The sequence below is a fragment of the Falco peregrinus genome, chromosome 5, assembly GCF_023634155.1.
Source record: "Falco peregrinus isolate bFalPer1 chromosome 5, bFalPer1.pri, whole genome shotgun sequence".
In the NCBI taxonomy this organism is placed as follows: domain Eukaryota; kingdom Metazoa; phylum Chordata; class Aves; order Falconiformes; family Falconidae; genus Falco; species Falco peregrinus.
In genome coordinates this window covers 13457211-13476674 of record NC_073725.1, presented here as the reverse complement: position 1 = coordinate 13476674, position 19464 = coordinate 13457211, and the positions used below count along the sequence as shown (strand labels likewise).

Below are 19464 nucleotides of genomic sequence, written 5' to 3'. Positions count from 1 at the left end.
ATCCTAGTAATGGCAAACAGGTTACAAGTTTGTAAATTACAGTATGGCGACCTCAAAATACAAGTTTGTATTTTCCTCGTGCAGGCACTGTATTATAGCAGAGATCAACAGCAAAAGTTGTCCTCTCTGTTGTCTTGGCCTACTGTATTACATTGTGGTCATTTCTGGAAGAAATGCCAACTGAAGTCTCAGAGGCTAATTTTACAAAACGAGCAAACACACACACCCTGGAATCAAAACCTGACTTCATTGTCAGAAACGCAGCTTGAAAGGGATGCTAGAAAAAAAAAAGTGGTATTTGATTCAATTAATGTGCAGAAAACCCAAGGCAAATCTCCCTTTCCTCCCACGCCAGATCTCTTACGTTTCTTAAGTCCATACAGAAAACTGGACTCCTAAGTAAAGGGGAAAGCTTTCTACACCTTAGAGGCAACAATATTTTTCCATTCAAAAGAATAAAATGAGGAGCATTAGGCAAACCAGTTATCAAATATTCCTCAGCTTCCTCTCGGTCACAAAACAAATACTAGAGAACAGGTGATTTAACACACTGCAAGCTATCCTATTTAAGCCTGACAGAAAAATCAAAGGAATGGAGAAAACTACGGAACTCTTCCACCAGCAAAGACTATGGCCACTGTCATGAAAAAAAAAGAAAATCCAGTTTACCTGAACAAGCTGCTAAAGAATTGGTTAAAAACATAAAAATAGAGCACTGCTTCTAATCTCTTCTCACAAGCTCCTTTCCCACATTAGATTCAGACTTGTAAGACCCTTACAACTGTAAAAAGCCATTCCTACCTAGTTACTCAACAGTTTAGGAGCAACATCATTTTTTATTCTTTGCACCAATATTGCTGTTGCAATAAAGCCCTTTGGTTTTCCTCCGTTTGTACCATTTTAGGTTCTCTTTCCTACTAATTAACTTAAGTGCATTTGCCTCTACCATTTCTGGCATGCAGCAACATGACACTGGCATGATTCTTGACATTTCAACTGCCTCTCAGAAACCTGCAGTAAAATCAATGAGTTTTGTCAACTTCATCTATTCTCTAATTAGCAAAGGTACATACATACGGTAGCACAGGCAGCAACGCCTTCTGTTTGTACACTCAGGAAGATAACTTTGCATCAACTTATACACTGCTTAAACCAGAAGTTTATCTTTACAACCGTGTAATGATTATAAACGTAACTCCTACAGAACCTATTTTGATTTCCTTCAAGGCTTAATAACAAAAGTTCTGCAACTGAATGCTGTAAAATTCCTGTAAAATTGCGATACAGTTGTACAAAAATGTAAGCTGTGTGCTAAAAAGTTTCCTCCATGATAAAGGAAAGCCTTTTTGCTTAAAGTTAGATTAAAAGAGACTGAAAACTACTTCACAGGCATGTTCATACTCTCATTGCAGATGTGTTTAACTGTGCTCCCTCCCCCCGCTGTTAACTTTATTAATTGAAAGTTTGCATTCCTTCCATTCATTTGTGTTAGCAGAAAAAAACCCCACTTAAATTATGGGCAATTATTTAATGTTTTGAAGATATTTTGAGATATTTGGCTTTCACATCACAAAGCATGTATTACTTCAGACAGCGTTTAGAAACAAAGCAATTCCTTGTCCTCTAGCCACTACTCTGAGCCATGATTTGTGAATGGATTACACGGGGGGGTGGGGGCGGGGGGAGCAGGGGGGGTGGACCCAGCCAGAAAAGAGGAAGTTGTGCTTTTGAAACTATCAAAGTGGAGCCCATGCTTTGTGGATAATTTCAGTGACAATTTCAGATCAGTTTAACGCAGAGCATCTACCGTGCATTTTAAAATGAAGCATCTTGTCTCTTTACTCAATTAACAGTAAGACTCAAGAAATAAAATTTTAAATTAAAACCAGACAATTTGTTATTCCAAAGTCATCTGCTGTTTACCCTACGTCAAGTTCTAAAAAACCAGGGATTCCTAGGATGAAGTAGCCACTAATAAAAAAATCCACTGTGACGTTTTCACATTAAAAAACCTGCCCCACCAGTCCCGTCATCTCTCACTTTGCCTTGCTGGAAGGAGCGAGTGCAGCATTTCTTGATCTTACACATAAAATGGTTTCAGTCCCCTCCAACGGGGAAAAGAACAGACAGCTTCTACAGGAGGGGAAGCAATCTTTCGAAAAATCAAGATGCGTGGGAAACAGCACAAGTCCTTGGGCTCAGAAACACAGCTCTGAAACACCTGGCAGTAAATCCATGTCACCCATTTCACCGTAATCCCTCAAGTCACTTTTATGAAGATTACTTCCTGCAGCGCATTCCTCACCCTCCTCCCTCCACGGCCGACAAGGGCTCCAGGATCGGCCACTCCGAGAAGCCGCCCCGCACATCTGGGGACCAACGCGGCGACCGAAGGACCCAGACGGGGTCACGCCTGCTACAGCTGCTCCATTCTCGCGGCGGCGGCCGGAGCCCCGCTCCCCGCCCGACCCCCCGCCCGGCCCCCACCCGCGCCACAACTTTCCCCGCGCCCCTCGGCAGCGCGGCGCGGAGTCCTGCCGCAGCTCCGCTGGGCCCGGGGCAGCCCCGCCGCCCCGGCCCCAGGTCGCCGCCATCGCGCTCCCCCCCGCCCCGCGGGGACACCCGAGCGCCCGGCACAGCCGCTCGCTCCCCGCGCTGCCCGCCCGCCGGACCCTGCCCCGCGACGACTCCTCACGCCTGTCGCCGCGCACCGCGACCCCTCGGGCACCCCCCGGCCGGCCGCAGCGTGTCCCGCCCGCACCGCCTCCCCCCCTTCCCTCCTCCCAGCGCGGCCGCGGCTCTCGGCTCCCTCCGCCCGGCGGCCGGGGGAACAGCCGGGGCGCAAGTTCGCGAAGTGGCGGAGCGGCGGGCAGGCGGAGCGGGCCGCCCGCCGTCCCCGCGGCCGCGGCGGGCGAAGCCTGAGGACGCCCCCCCCCCACCCCACCGCTGCCGCCGGGGCTGACGGCGCGGCGCCCGCCCCGGGCGCGCCCCGTGAGGGGGCGGCTTTCCCGCCTCCCCGTCCCGTCCGGCAGCGGCGGGGACTCACCAGGGATCGAACTCGTGGATGATGCTCTCGAAGCGGATGACGGCGAAGAGCCGGGAGCTGAAGCCGGCCAGCCAGGCCAGGAAGAGGATGGTGAAGGAGAGGAGCGACTGCCAGCCCGCCGGCTGCGACAGGCCCCCCGACAGGCCGCCTCCGCCCGCCGGGGGGCCACCGGCAGCCGCCGCCGCCGCGCCGCCACCGCTCGCCCCGGCGCGGCTGTTGAGCAGCGCCACGGAGTTGGCGGCGGGTTTGTGCTTGTTGTCGGGGGCCGAGTGCTCCGCCATGTTGTACCCTGGGCTCCCTCGCAGCCTCTCCGCCTGGCGCGTGCGGGAAGGAGGCGGAGGGTGGGTGGGGGACGGAGCGGGAGGAAGGGCGGGGGCAAGGAAGGAGGCTCGGCAGGGGAGGGGCGGAGCCCGCCCGGTCCCTCAGCGCTCCTCACCGACTCCCCGCCGCCGCCTCCGAGCTCAGCCGAGCTCTGCCTCCCGCCGCCGCCGTCACCATCCCAGTGCGGCGCGGGGCGGGCGGGCGGGCGGGGGGCGCGGCGGAGGGGGCCGGCGCGGCGCGCGAGCCCGGGGGCGGGGCCCGTGACGGCAGGGGGCGGGGACGAGGGGCGGGCGCAGGGCGGGGGGAGGGGCCGGCGGCCGTGCGCGCAGGAGGAGGGCAGAGCCGTGGAGCCGCGGGCGCGCAGAGGGCGCCAGGGGGTCGCGTTCGCCCCGCGGGCGCAGGCGGGAGGGCCCGGTCGGGTGCGGGGGGCGGAGGGCCGGGCCCCCCCTTCCCAGCGGTTTGACATTGCCGCCCTCCAGCGCGGGAGGAGCTACGGGGAGGGGCGGGGCCGCGAGCAGAAGTGGGGGGGGGCAGGGTAGAGGGACCAATCCCCGCAGTAGCCCTGCTAACAGGAAGTGCATGACGGCCTGTCACAGAGCGACAGGTATTTAAAAGGGGCGGGGCAAGACCAGACAGCCAATCGGAGCGGCGGGATTGAAGGCGTGGCTGCGCGCGGAGGGGAGGAGGCGCTCACTGCCAGCCATTAGGGGTGGGAATAAAAAAAAAAAGAAAGGGGGCAACGGTGACTGGTTTGTTCCAATCGGAGTGAGGCCAGCGAGTCACGTGGGTGCCCTCGGGAGCGGCTATCACCGCTGGCGGCCCCTGGTGCTGTGTTCGGGCACTGCAGTGTGTGTGGGCCGGCGGGGCGGCACCGCTCCCGGCATGCTCTGCGCGGGGGCGCTCGGTGCGCGCGAGGCGGAGCGGAGCCTGCTGGGAGTCGTAGTCTGTGCGGCGGGGGCGTGCCCGCGCCCCTGAGCGCGCGGGGGCTGCCCTAACGGTTGTAACGGCGCCAACGGCTCCTGTTTCTCAGGGGAGTCTTGTGGCGCTGCCCGCGGCGGGGCGTGCGTGGCAGCGGCGGCACCAGCCGTCCCCGGGGAGCCCCGGCGGCTCACCTTCCTCCGCTGAGGGGGCCCTGGGCTGGCGTTAAGCGCTGCTTGCTCGCCCCTCAGCTCTGGAGCCCGTTTGTCTCTCATGCTGTGAGTCTGCTCTTCGATACTGCGCCTCTTTGGGGCTCGCTTCCCTCTGATGGTGTTTGTTTCAAACGTGTAATTACCCCGTTGGAAACGGTGTTGGCCGCAGCACGCGTTGTGCCAGAACCTGCCCCTCAGGCAGCTGGGAAGGGTAGCTGGGGGCAAAGCCTGGCCAAGGCCGGGGGCAGCTCGCTGCCCTCACCCCGGGGCAGCCACCTGCAGGGCGCCCGGGCCCACCTGCCCCTGCTGGGAGCGCTTCCAGGCCGGTGCAGAGGCCAGCAAATGGAAACTGGTGTTTTGGTTTGTTTTTGTTTCTTTTTTTTTTTTTTTGTAAGTGACTTCTCTTTTAGTAATTTTTGTAATGAAATGCTATTTGGGAGTCCTGTAACTTCCTCAAATATTTTGTGAAACCAGTGGTTACAAAGAGAATGAAGAAAATGAAAAGTTACTGATGTATTGCAGTCATGGTTTTTGAATGGTTATGCTGACCTTCATTCTACTCTGAGATGGCAGAAGACTGCCTGCTTTTAGAAGCATGGTACTAAGCACAGGCAACATTTAAAAAATCAACATGATTGTTTACAGCATTTACACCAACAACTTTTGTGACTTTTATGTAGGGTGGTGTTTTTCAAATTAAATAGCTTGGATTTTGTTGTCTCAGCTTTAGGCATTTCCTTTGATACACAAACATGGCTCTTCAGAGGTCCTGAAGATTTGCAGTTCAATTTCACTGATATCATTGGGGAATGTGCTGGGCCTTAGCTAACTAATACCATTCTAATTAGTCCTTGCTGTTGCCTCTGGTTTTATTTTATTTGCCAGAGGAAGAAAACAGTGTACTTCTTTATAAACAACGTAGAAGCCTTTTTATTAAAGTTGTTCTTTTAGTGGAAAACTGTTTAACAATTTGTAGAGCATGTAATTATTTTTCCTCAATCCTTGCATTAGTCAACAGCTGTGACTCGGTCACCAGGTTTGAAAGCAGAGTTATTGTAAGGGGTGTGTGTGTGTTAAGATGAGCACTTCGATACACTGTTGCTCTTAAAGGACTCCATTTTACATACTTTTTTTAGAATAAGGCTTAGGAAAGCATCCAGAAAATTTTGAGGTTCAGTTTTGCCAAACCTGGCTTTTAAAAGACTATGGGTTTTGTTTGGTAGGATTTTTTTAAATTTGTTTGGAGGTTTTTTAATACATGTTCTTTCTTACTCTTGTTTAAATAGGCCAACAATATGTTTGACTTAAGTTAAACATTTGACCCTTTTCTAGTGGTGTTAGGCTTTTTTAATGAGCTGACCAACTGGCATTTTAAGTGAAGGATTATTTATTATTTTTAATTGGCTCATGAACAAAGAGTAAACATGACCAGAAATTTGCAACTATCAAGTCTTTTTCTAAAAGACATTGAATGATTTTACAACATGCTCAGTCCTGGTGTACTTTTCTGAAATGACAATGCAGTATTTCCATTCTCACAGTTGGGATTCTGTCTTTTCATAACAGCAGTTCAAGCTTAACAATGCAGTAGAGGAGCTGCTTTAAATGGTGGTGTTGTAGATAGAATACCTATGTCTTGTCTTCCTCCCCGACCATTTCTCTTGATATTAAAGGGCCAAAAAGGACTGATGATTCATGTCAGCTGGAAAAAATGTGTATATCAGAACTTATTTTTATGTAAAATTCAGTATCAATGTTAATTTCACTTGATTTGAAATCTGGTTTACTTAAAAATTAGTGCAGATTGTGGTGTGGATAAGGTTATATCGTGTTTACTTTAAATTTCACTGCTATAACTTTTACATCCAACAGGGAGGTTATATCATTCTGACTATGCAGACAGAGTTAAATCAGACAATTTTCAGAGCATAGACAAGCCCAGACAATGTGATTTATTTGAATGCTGACTAATGGTAAAGTGCTGCTTTGTTGTTGCTAACAAATGATATTGTTGCCTATTCATTTTCAAACTGTTCAAAAATCTGTACTGTTGAATACCTCAGAGCTTGGGCAATGAAATCTAGCAGCAGAAAAAGCACAGTTCTAGTAAAAGCTTTTGTTAGTGTTTCAGTAAATATATTTGAATTTTTGTATGAAATGAGTTTTAGTAGTTTTACAATAAGATTGAGCGAAGAAATGTAAATAGATGGAAATTCATGGACTCCTATAGTTAGATGCAAGGATTCAGTGATTTTGATACTATACCGCCATGACAGCAATGGAAGGTTCATTTCTGTAGAGGAAGTGCAAAACATGTTTACTGAAAACTGCATTCAACCCATATTAATAGCTTGATGGGGAAAGAGGTTTTTCATCTCCTTTTTTTTTTTACTTCCCGCCCCCCTCCCCCCCCCTCCTCCTGTGCTCTCCCATTTATTTAGAGGTGATTTGGTTTGATTTGTTCCACTGTGTGGTAGTGTTTTCTTTGAACAAAAAAAACAAACAAACAAAAAACCAACAAAAATGTTCAAATTAGTGACTGAGGAGTTGACTTTGTGTAGTAGTTATGAACCATTTTGCATATAGAAAATCAAATTCCTATTCTGAGCATGTAAAATAATAGCCAAATGCCTTAAGGGGGAAAAAAAAAATATTTCATTTCCAAGCTTCCTTAATAACAGAGGATAATGCCAAGTGCAGAATCTATGTTATGGCTGTACAAACCAGAGCATCTTGAAAGTTGTGGAGCTGCATACAGGAAAATCTCAGATGAAAGCTCCTTGTTCTTTAACACAGCTACCATGTGTCACTGGTGTTCAGTCTGCTATTAAAAGAATGGCAAACAAAATTTTTGCAGAAAAAATTGCACATGGACATATCCGGTAACAAATTATTAGTGAGAAGTACAAGCTTCTGGTTGGTGGGAAAAATTAAAACTTTTCACCAAACCTTATTGGCAACGATTCAGCAGTGTTTAACAGGAGTAGGTACCTTAGTTTAGACAGGTATTTGAAGAGCAGTTCAGGTTCCAACTTTGTAGTTCTGCAGATGAACAAGTTTGGTGTTAAGGATTTTTGAGGATGGCCATAGAGATTAATGATACAGTACTTCCTGAACTGCAGAATATTACAATGTAAATAGCACAGTTGAGTGTAACTTGATGTGGCAGAGGGTGCCTGATTTCAGTTATGTGCTTGGATGATCATTGTTTAAAAATTATGACAATGTTTAAATGAGAGAAAAGATAATGCTATTGCATATAATTATCCCTGAGAATTCCTAAGTTTAATGTGTTTAAAAAATAACTATCTATTAGTCTCCATATAGACAAAATTACATGAGTTTAAAATAATTTTAAAATTAGTTTAATTCAGCAGGTGCAACCCTTTGTGGATATGCATAAATCAATTAATCCAGCTGTAAACTGATACAAGATTGTCTGCAAAGAGCTTTGCACCTATGTAACTGTAACGAGGTTTCTAATTGATTTGAATTAAAACGGCCCAACTCTTGTGTTTAGACAAGGCCTTCATCTAGCATTTCAGTAACAGTAGAAACTTGACTTAATCCTGACAGTGTTCTACTGGTGATTTCTCCTTTTTCTTTCCAAGACTTTAGACATGCGTTGGTGTTCCTCTTCTGCTTCTCCTGTTTTAATTATCCTACTTAATTTCCCTTTTCCATGACCTGAACAATGGTAAAAATCACTCTGGCTTGCACACACAGGCCTGCAAGGTGTTACAATGCTTTCTGCTCTCCCCAGCCAACACCTGGCATACTCTGCTGCTGCCAGCACCTTTTTTATCAACCTTGTCTTCACTTCTTGTGAAGAAATGGGGGTTTTCCCTCTGGTGGGCTGGTACCACCTCTGCAAAGTCCCCATCCCTTGTTAGAAAAAACTGAGGGAGAGGCACAGACTGAGACTTTCTTTAAATAAATAAAAAAATACCGGATTCAAGTTATAGATGTGTATATTCTAACCCACATCCATAAGTGCTGTGCAACATTTAAAATCTGCGGACCTCTGAAGTACCTTTCTTGAAGTGTTGTTTTGTCACCTCTAGTGTTTGCAAGCACCTTAACGAAAACTTGGTTGTTCTTGGCAAATGCTGCAGCCAAGTGTTTGTGCAAAACTTTCATCTTACTCCTTCTTGTAAGAAGAGATGTGCTGCCTTGGGGATGATCAGCAAAAAATAAAATGTTAAGAAAGGCCGTTTTCTTCAGGGACATCACTAAATGGCCCATCAAATAGCTGAACACTGGTGTTTAGCATGTAAATGGTAAGTCCTCAGAAGTTGTAGATACTGGGTCTTATTAAAATGTTACGTTGGAACAGCAAAGCTGCTAAGGGAACCGGCTGGAGGGTAAATCTAACCTCTGGGGAGTGGAGTGAGAGATATATCCATTTCAAATATATGGGATCTGTTACTGCTTAGTTGTGATGAAGGTGAATTCTGACACTGGATTCAAGTGAGAGGGGAGAGCAGAACACAGGAAAGAAGCATTCTGGTGTTAGCTGTAACACCAGCTGCATGTTACAGCATCAAGTGAGATGTGGAAACAGCAAAGAGCAGAGGGACAGAGGAAGAAAACTGGTTTTATGTTGTTGTTTAAAGCCTGTTGAAATCTGTGGGTGTTATTTGTTGATACAATTTTGACCACCCTTCAGTTGTATTTTTCTTCATTGCCTCCTTCAGACCAGAACATTCCACAGAGTTCCTGGTAGCAACTGAATGTAGGGGAAGGGGAAGAAGGTAGTTTGCACATTGTCTGTGAACTATTACCATAGTTCATCAAAGCTTAACTCTTCTGATTTTAGTTTGGCTTATAAATTAGAGCAAGTTGTTTAAGGTGGTAAGTTCTACAGTATTGAAGATACTTCAGTATCTAATTTAGTAGGAAAAAAAATGTAATGGTGAAGTACAGTATCAGCAAAGGATTCCCCATGCCTGAAAATTTCTCTTTAAGTATTGTGCAGTATTTTTCCATAATTGGGCTTGTAGTCCAAACTTGCATAGCCTTGAGGAAAAAGAAGTTTACAAAGAATTGTTTCTAGTGCTTTTCTGTTGCTAGCAATTCAAACTAATTGTCTTCTTGCTGTTTTCTAGACTACTTGTAGATATTTTTCTCTTCAACTGCTACATTAATAACTACATCAGAATTGCAAAGGAGTTTAAGTCATTTTGTTGTGGAGTGAAACGTGCCAAAATGCACAATGCAATACAAAAGAGGAGCTTATGGGTGATTTGGGATAAGGTAATTTCAACCCATCCTCACATACAGATCTGAAGTGAGGACTGCATCATTGTCGAGAAGAGAATTCAGCAATGACTACTTTATGATTTAATATGACTTGAATTTTTTTTGGCTGTCATCAAATGGTTAGAGGCTTCAAAAGTGGAAATACTGCTGTATTGCAGAAAAGTTAAGAGGCTTTTAGTGACTTCTGTCCACATGTGAACTGAAGCACAGTGGTCTGTGATGTCTAATCTGTAGGTCTTCAGTTCTTGCCACAGGAATCTCTTTTTGTAACTGACTGTAGCACTTAAATCTACAGTAAAAAAAAAAAAAAATCAAAAACACATGCCAGAAATTCATCTGGATAACAATAAATCTCAGTTTCATCTGGAACAATGAATCTTAATGTTTAAAACCCTATCCTGAGAAAACTGATCCCACAATAATTAATCCTTACTGCTAAAGTCTCTTCTTATGCATCCCTCCTTTAAATATTTGTTCCACTTTTGTAGGTCTTAGGACACTGAAATCCATATTGATACTTCATTCCAGTTACTGATGGTGCTCCCAGACCTAAAAACCCAGTTAGTATTTCAAATTAATCTCCTAAAAGAGAATTTCTAACTGCAAAAGGAAAGCAGCCACATAAACCTGATGCAAAAATAAAGATCCTTTTCTTGACTATATAACAAGTACAACTGCAAAAACAGGACAAGAGGATGCCAAAGCACCTGAGCCACCGTTCAAGGCAGACACTTGCAGGACATACTGGACCAGTTACGTGGCTGTTATGTGCCCTGTTTTCCTTCCTTGATGTAGCAATCAGCCTAATGTAACAAACCATCTCATAACTTTAAAAAGCCTCTGTTGTTTTCTGGTGTGAATGCTGTTCTCTAGAACTTGTTTTTTCCTCTTACACTCTCTGTACTTCTGCATTTAAAAACACTTTGGGAGGTTGCATGAAATTGTCTTTAACATGAAGATACAAAAATGCCTTAAAAATGCTGATTTAATAGCTCTCCTGGCACATGCATGCTGTCTGCCTGTCTCCTCCCCCCATCTTTGTGGGATTTTTGCCTCATTTTTGCATGGAGCCAGTGTTGCTTGAGACCATCCAAAGTTACTGGCACCTGTGTGGTAACTCTCATGTCAGTATTTCTTTTTTCTGAGAGAGAACAGATGCACATTGGTTTTGCACAAAGGAGTATGATCAGCGTTGCTTTAGCTTCTTTGTGCCGTGGAGATCACACAGTAGGCCTAGCCAAACTGTTGACCTTCAAAATCATGGGGATGAGAGATGAACAAATCTTCCAACTGTTCCCTGTACTGGTGCCTAAAGTGTGGACCATTGGGATAAATTTTGATACTGTACATAAGAGCCTTTTCAACCACATAATCTACCGTGTCAGACATACATTGTTAAGGTGGGGGGGCAGCAGCAGGGGCAGACACACCAGGATAGCACCAGCATCCAAACTGTATGAGAGCTTCCATGCTTACTCTTGTCTTCTGTCATCTAACAGACACACAATGTCACGAAGACCTTATCAACATTAATTTGAGAGAGATGTATTTTGTGAATGTAGTTGCTGTCTGTTAAGTGCATGGTATAAAGTTCAATTCTTGTAGGCTGCAGGGAGTATCTGTCATGGAGCAGTTCCTCCCCTTTGTCAGTCCTCCTCTGCCTTTGGCGTTCCCTCCGTTGTTTCTAAATCTTTTTGTTCCCTCCCCCTCTGTCTAGCTGGTGTTTTCTTTTCTTAGACATGTTTTCATAAAAGTGCCACCAACTTGGCTGATAGGCTCAGCCTTGACCTGCAGTGGGTCCATTGCAAAGCCGTCTGGAACCACTGATGTCCAGCATATGGCAGCCCCTGACCTCTCCCTATAGAGGCTGTCCCTCCAGTCTCCCCATTACCAAAATCTTGCTACGTGCATCCAATATAGATTTCCAAGTCCACACAGGCAAACTGGATAGGGTATGTGACCAAGCCATCTGCATCACAGTATCTTTCTGCTGGTTGCCAGGAATTTTTTACTTTACTCGAAGGTCTTTTTATTACTTACTATTCTTGTTTATAAAACACCACACGTTAAATATTACAGAATCATAGAATCATTTAGGTTGGAAAAGACACAGAGGTTGTATGCATTTATGGAGTCACACAACTTTTTCTTTTGAGAGGATGTTATTTATTAATATTGAGAATAAATTCAGGAATTTCTAAGATAATGGGCTCTCTTAGAGAAAATACCCCCATTATCTTGACATACAATGTTCTTTAATTTGCTGAATCGGTTTTACTTACATCTCCTTCATGTGACTTCCACTTGAAGCAAAGATATACTCTGTGGGTTTTATTGCAGGCAGATGGTAAGATTTGTGTGGAAATCCTAGGCAATTTTTATTGGGCTGTTAATTACTGGCATTTGAATTATTAGGCATGGTAATCTTTTCTTATTTCTGCAACAATTATCCTTCTTCTGGAAAGAAACGTGACTTGTATTAGTCTGTGACTTCCTAGGTTTCTTCATTAACTTATTGTGTCAGGCAACAGCAGGGTGAAGACTGTTCAAATGCTCTTTTAACAGCATTAGAGTAATTTTGTCAGGCTTGGGAAAGTTTCGCTGTAGTGACTCCACCCTACTGTGGCCTGTAACTTAGCGTGCATTGTCCTAACCTAAACTGTCAAGTAGAAGTTTTATGTAGTTTCTTCTAATGTGATGGGAGCGAATTTTTATTAATACAGTCAATACTGGCTCTCACAGCTAGAAACTAGGAAAGCTGTGAATATTAAGTGCAAAGACTGACCATCTTTTGTGTAATTCTCTATTTTAGTTGAGATAGAGATATGCTTCTGAAGATCAGCCAGAACCTCCAGAGTATTATAAGCACTGTCCGTCAGCATAATACAGTTATGTTGTGGAGTACTATAGAGACTCCTAAACATTCAGAAATGCAAGGTCAAACCCTGAGTGCTTTTAGGTGTTCAGTCCTGAATCATATCCATTTATGATGGCAAAGAGTTTTTTTGTCTGTCACATATTAGAACAACCTGAAGAATGACAGATTCCCAGCGGGATGAAAAAATGAAATATCAATATTTTAGTTCCTCTGTCTCCATATAGTAGCATTATCCTTTTACTTATGCAGTCAACCTCATGGCACTTAGTTTCTTGATAAGGAAGCATTCAGCTTCTGAAGCACTAGTGCTAGGTAGGTCTGTTAGAAATGTATACGTAAGCTTTCCTTTTCTCCAAGATGAGAGATAGAATTGTAACTTGTTCCACCCATCCTTGAGAAATAAATACCTTTCAATGCAGGTTTTAAATATGGTAATTAGACATACTTGTGCTTTATCTTAAGTTCATTTTGGAAGCAGTACTCTCATCATTCCTAATCATCACTTTTTATTAACTGTTGGGAAGGCACCCTTTTGTGTATTGGGAATTAACTGTAATTAGGTTCTATCTCACTAAAGCACTGCTATGTAAACCACTTCACCTCTTGTTTAACTGAGAAACTGAATGTGGAAAGACTTAATGTTAACAAGGAAAGAATGAATATTTAAATTGGCCAAACAGTATTATGGCTCTTCTGAGCCTCTTGGTACATAGTTACTGGCATTGCCTCCTTTCCTCTGCTCATGTAGTCCTTACTTGCAGGCATCTGCAAGGCTTGAAAAATGCTCTGGAGTTATAAATAAAACACAGGCAGCAGAGTTGAGATGTTAAGTGTTCAAAACAAGCTCATCAGTGTATATATGTCACAAGCAAACAAACACTGTGCGTTTCAACCCATGTATCTAGTCAGTTCTGAATTTTTGGAAAGATACAGTTTCTTAGGCCTAACTTACATATGATAGAGCTTTTTCCCGTTGGAGGAACAGAACCACAGGGGCCAGTTCTTCTGGTAACAACACTGTTTACAGATTTCAAAGTGTGGTCAGTGGGTCTCCATCGTGGCTGCCTATAAGGTGTTTGCAAAAGGAAGCATAGCCTTAGATTGACTATGGAGAAATACATCTTCACTGAAAAACTTCTTGGGGTATAAGAATTGAAAAGGGCTGAAAACAGCTATTCTGTTGCAGTGTTTATGCTCTTGGTCTAGTACAGGGTCTTCTGCTGTGAGTGAGGAGCTGCCCCAGTCCTGCCTGCAGATGAATAGAGTTCACATGTAGAGTAGAACAACTGTAAGGATGCGATAGTGTATTTTACTTTTTAGACTGTTTTGAATGTCTGTCCCTAAAACTAGTAAAATCTACTTTTCTTAGGGCTCTGAAGAACAGAATTCTGCAGATTGACATATGTTTTGGTTTGATGGGAGATGAACTTCTATTCTTAAACCATAATACCAGATAGGCCAAAATATCCTGCACTTCAGCTGTGTTACAAGGGTACTGACTGTGATACCTGAAGCAGAAAGGAAGAAAACTATGATGATAGTTGTGCAAGACTCGACTTCAATTGTTTAAATCCCAAACTTTTATCCTGTGACTGTGGTGGAGGGAAAAGAAAAATGTCTGTGCCTTAAGGAGCACATATGAAATCCTAATCAGCAGGAGCATTCTTGGTGCTTAGCTACCTGGTTAATCTAAACAACTTGCCTACAGTAATAAAGTTAAGCATTTCTTGCTGTGAGTTTTCAAATTCTTTTGAAGATAGAGTTGCTTGGATTCTGACTGGGCTGAATCCATGACAGAAGAATGGAGACTGAAAGGAGAAAAATCCTGTAGATTTTCCTGTGAAGGTTTCGGTATAGGTGAGTTGAAGTGCTGCCAGAGCACACTTACGGTGACGTATGCGTTAAGACTTGTGTCTTTTATATCGTGTCCTTCCTAGAAGCCAGGAAGATGATGCTGTTGCTGACTCTTAATCAGAATCAGAGTGATAACTTCTTGCAGAAGCACTTTGGTTTAGATATTGGATCAAGAAAGCATTTTTCTTGACGTTTTTCTAGGTATGTTGTTCCCAATCTCATTTTTTCTAGGAAAATTAACACAAGATCTGTGATGTTAAAAAAAAAAATAAATAAATTGTTGTGCTCCCTTTAAGAGATCAGGTTGCCTTGGATATTTGTAGCTTGGTTATATATCTGGATATAACAAACAGACAGTTTTGAGGATTCTCTCTAACAATGGATGAGGTGAGGATATCCCTGCAGATTCTCGATGATGGGAGAGAAGTTGCTTACAAGTTGGGAATATTTTTATAAGATCCATTTTTATAAAATCTATTTTGGCCTGGTTTACTTGAAGACTGTAGTTTTAAAATTTTTGAAATGTGTAAGCCTTAAGTTGAGCACTTAAGCTTGTATTTTTCTGTAAGCATGTGAATAGCTCCATTGAAGAGCATGGAGCTAATCTTGCACTGAAGTGTTTTGCTGAATTGAGTCCCTAAAGAGTTTAATGCATGCAAAGAAAAATATATCAAAATATATGAGCATTTTTCCCAGGTTTGGTGAAAATACTTTTGCTTTCTGTATGTGCTTCTTAGTATATGTTTCCCTTGAATGCAGTTTGAATATAATTCTGCTGTTCAGCAACCCAGATGCAAGAAGCATAACATAAATACCTTTCCCTTCCCTCCCCCCTCCATCCCTCAAAGTTGCATTTGGCAGGTGTATCATGATATATATTGATGTTACTATTTTATTAAGGATTTATAAAATGCTGGACAGTAATAAGGTACCTTTCAGCAGCCTAAGGGCTGGATTTGTGCACTGTTCCATACTGTTACATAAGCACAGAGAAAGCGCAAGGCATCACCTGCCCTCCTACTCCAATCCAATATAATACTAGTCATTGTGCTCAAACTCTATTATCACTCTGCAAACAGGATTAAGCCACTGTTGTCAGTAAGAGTTATTCATATTTATTTTGGAAGAATCAGCCCACAGAAGTAGTCTCAGATTATTTTTGGTGATGGAGGTGTATATGCTCTCAAGTAGAGGCATGGGATGTATCCTGAGGGAGGTGAGTGTGTGAGGAACCCAAAGTTACTCAAGACCCACCCAGCTGTAATCAAGAGTAGCTGATAGGCACAGCCCAGTTACTACTTTTTCTGTTCTATAGGAAACTCTCTGTGGTTCCAGTATATGACCCTTTTATTCCCTGGGGACAGGACAAAGCAATAGCTGGGGCTATTACCACTCCAGAGTCAGCCACAGCTCTCTGCTGTAACAGATGAGTAGCTGGGGTCATGCAGAGCATTATCTGCTAACATTTCCAAGGAGGGATTTGCATTTGAGCTCCCAGGAGTGTCTCAGACTGCACTCCCTGTTGGAGCAGGGATTGATAACTGAGACCCTCTGTTCAGTGTCTTTTTTTTTTTTTTTTTTTGGATTGTAGGTGGCCTGAATTGCATGGCAGAGCAGCTTTCTCATAAGTGGCTGTAGGTGGAGCTCAAGGTGATAATGTTAACTTTAGACATTTTGGCAAATATCCCAGGTGAGACTGGGAAGCCTCCAGGCCACTGTGTCATTTCAGGAATTCTTACTGATGTGATCAATAATGTATTGCTTTAACTTGACTAGTAGATATACAACTCAAATCAGGCTTAAATAGTTATTGTGTGACCTTCATTTGCCTGTATGACTTGGGTATGACTTTGCTGGGCGTATAGAAAGTTGTGTTAGACAGTGATCAAATGTAAGCATGTCAGGAAGGGTAATGTTTTAGAAGTGTGAATATGATATAGTACTTGTGAAATGGTACTTAAGTCTAAAGAATTGATTTTATTTTGTTGCAACTTTAGAACCATTAGTGGACTTGTCAGACTTCTCAACCTTATTATCTCCCAGAATAATGAAGGACAGAGTTTTCATAAAATGTTGGTTTTCATTTTATTGGTTAAAACAAACAAACAAAAAAAGTAATTGGTCATCTTCATGTACTATATGATTCATGGAATCTAGAGATAGGAAAGACCTGTCAGGTTACATAGTCCATCACCTTGCTCCTGCAAAATGGTTCTCTACCATTAACTTTTCCAGAAATCTATGCAATTTAGTTTTAAATATCTCTGCAAGTAACAGGATTTTGACTGCTTCCCTAGGGAAGTTATTGAACACCTTTTTCAAAACTATTTCATTATATTTTACTTTCTATTTAGCATACATATATAGATAGGTAGATGGATATAGATATATTTTGAAGGACAGCAGTTTGTTATCTGATCTTTTCTGGGCTAGGTAGCGAGAAAAAAAATTATTTTCCAGTCCAATGCTATATATATATCCAAGTGCCTTAGCAAATGTTGAGGTTTTGCAGTTATGTTTTCATGTATATTTTGTTGCAGTAAGGGCCCCCCCCCGAAGAGTGAGAGAAGATATACTGTTGAAACAAATTCAAATATATCCTGACTAAAAAATAAAAAGCTTCTCTTATTACCATAACTTCTTATCACAGTCATTTAACGTACTGCTAATCGTAATGACAGGTAAACAAAAGACTAAGCAAAATGAGATTTGTAAATTTTATCTTTATTTTAAATTCATGTCTACATGTCTTTGCTACTTTCCTTAATAATTCTTGCTGCCAAGCACTCCAGATCTTTATAGGCATTCCTTCTGAAAGAACAATGTTATTGTTCAAACAAATTGCACACCCTTGTTCTTTTAATCTCTCTAAAAGATTAAAGATCAAGAAGAACATTAAAGAGCCCTAAAAAGCTAACATTCGCTTTCATTTTGGTTTGCCCTTTAATGAAACTAGTACTCTTTCTGCTAGAAGGTGCAACAGAAATTATTTCTAGTGTTTTAAAACACTGTAGCACATCTATTTGCCCATAAATACAATTATTTGTCACCTCTTTGGGACAACTTACCTCCTAACAGTGGCATGCTGTGTAAGAGTGTAACAATGAGAGGATGTTTAATAGAAATCTCAGAATTGAAAACAGGTCAGTTTAAATAAACAAGCCTAAAAATATAGCTTGCTAAAGCAGTTCATATCAAACTAAATATAGTATTCTCTCTAATTTAAAAATTATATATATATATCTTTAATATTAAAACTTTAAAAATAAAACTTTTATTCACATTCTGAATAGCTAGAATCCCAATAGATGAAGGTCTTCCAATAGTTCTAGTCTTGGTAACAGTATCATTCATGGTTACAGTTTAGCAGGCTTAAGTTCCTTAATGAATTGTACCTTAATGAAATAACATGATTGCCTACATAGCTGTAGATTCGTTCATGACCAGAAAAGGGATTGAAACTCCTATGGCCTTTATCCTTTAATTACATGCAGCAACTTCCTGATATTTCCCTTCTATATGATAAGGGCCTTAGAAACAGACTTGCTTGCCTCCCTTCCCAAAAATGTTCATGGACTTATGCCCATGCTAAAATGTTTTAAGTACTTAATGACTTATAAAGTAAGTTGGATTGGACATTTGTCTAAGTTCTTTTCTAAGGACTTTAATTTTATGCATAGGATGCCTGTGGGATATTTTGCTTGAAGAAAGTAAAAACATGAAGTGAGGTAAAAATGAATCCATAAGAAAGTAGTGCTCCCATCTGAGGAGAGTTCTACTACTTTTGCATGTTGAAATTGTGAAGGCAAAATAAGCAAATGAACAAGCTTGTTGCCCAGGAAGCTAAAACCAGAAATATTTGAAATTTGTGTGGTATTCCTGAGAAGAACCTCTCGGACTGGGATCAGAACCTCTTGGACAGGGATCAGTGAGAAATCTTCCCACCAAAGCTTCAGGTGACTGAGGAAACATGCTGTTCACTGGTTAGGAATTTAGTGGATAACCAGGACAGGTGGAAGTGAAAATCATCCTGAGCAAATGTGATTAGATGCTAGAAACATCGCCAAATTTTCATTAATCAGGCTTTATGTCCAAATGGCAATTTCCAGGAAGTAAAATCTTATTTCCTTTATCTTTGTCTCTTTCCTGCTTTTATCCCGAGCATTTTTTAATTTTTAAAGCTGATGAATATCCACAGTCATCTCTCATATCATACATCTATACTGCAATCTAGCAATGTCGTTATAGCTCCTCGTGATACGCCTGAGCTAGCTTTAAAACAGCTAGCTTGGGTACCAAGCACAGCATAGCCAGACAGGGGCCTGGAGTTCAATTTAGGCTGTTTGATGTATTTAGGTTTTAACAGTCTGTACTGAGACTCATCCTGCTTTGGAGTGGACTTTTGTCAGTCACCAAACAGGTTAGTTAAGTCATCTTGGATATGTATACCCAAGCTATGCTGCCTAGTGGCAAACCAGCATATTCTTTATTCCACTCAAAGTTGCATAGGGTAAAGAAAGGTCAGTGTGTACAGACTCCTGTGGAGGGAATAAAGACATTCACAACATCTAAGTGATCTGTGGTGGCTTCAGACTGAAAAAAATTAGAATACAGGAGTTCATCACTGCCTTGAGAGTTTATAGTATTTGATTTCTCTCCCCAACAGGTGCATAAATGACCAAATTCTGACAGAGCAATGGATTTGGATAAATCAACTTTAACAGAGAATCTTATGAGAGTCTAGAGTATTCAGCCCAATCCCCAGGTCATTTAGCATAGAAGCAATCAAGCAAACGAATGCCAATTTCTTGTATCACTCACACCCTCCTTAGATTACTTTTCTGAGATTTATTTTTACAAGCTTACATTTTTATGTATATTTTAAGTATATTTTTATTACTGTTGACAGAAAAAGATATTTTTTGAGGCAGGATGTAACAATATTACAGTGTGCTGCCCTTTGTTCAATACTT

The 19464-nt window shown here is 42.5% G+C and overlaps 1 protein-coding gene and 1 long non-coding RNA gene across 4 annotated transcripts in view; one reads left to right on the top strand and one right to left on the bottom strand.

Moving 5' to 3' along the window:
- STT3B (STT3 oligosaccharyltransferase complex catalytic subunit B) overlaps positions 1-3565 on the bottom strand; it is a 52806-nt gene extending 49241 nt beyond the window's left edge. The window contains exon 1 of the mRNA XM_055806991.1: positions 3047-3565. Within this exon, the coding sequence (XP_055662966.1) occupies positions 3047-3327 (281 nt within the window). The 5' untranslated portion in view covers positions 3328-3565. The remainder of the gene's footprint in view (positions 1-3046) is intronic.
- A 497-nt stretch (positions 3566-4062) lies between these two features.
- The window catches only part of LOC114013526 (uncharacterized), a 31037-nt gene continuing 15635 nt past the window's right edge, over positions 4063-19464 (top strand). For 2 of the 3 annotated variants that reach the window (XR_003556564.2, XR_008747644.1), the window contains exon 1: positions 4063-4563. This is a non-coding gene — a long non-coding RNA (uncharacterized LOC114013526). Of the gene's footprint in view, positions 4564-9605; positions 9754-19464 lie in introns of all 3 variants that reach the window. The other variant, XR_008747645.1, reaches the window with a different exon arrangement.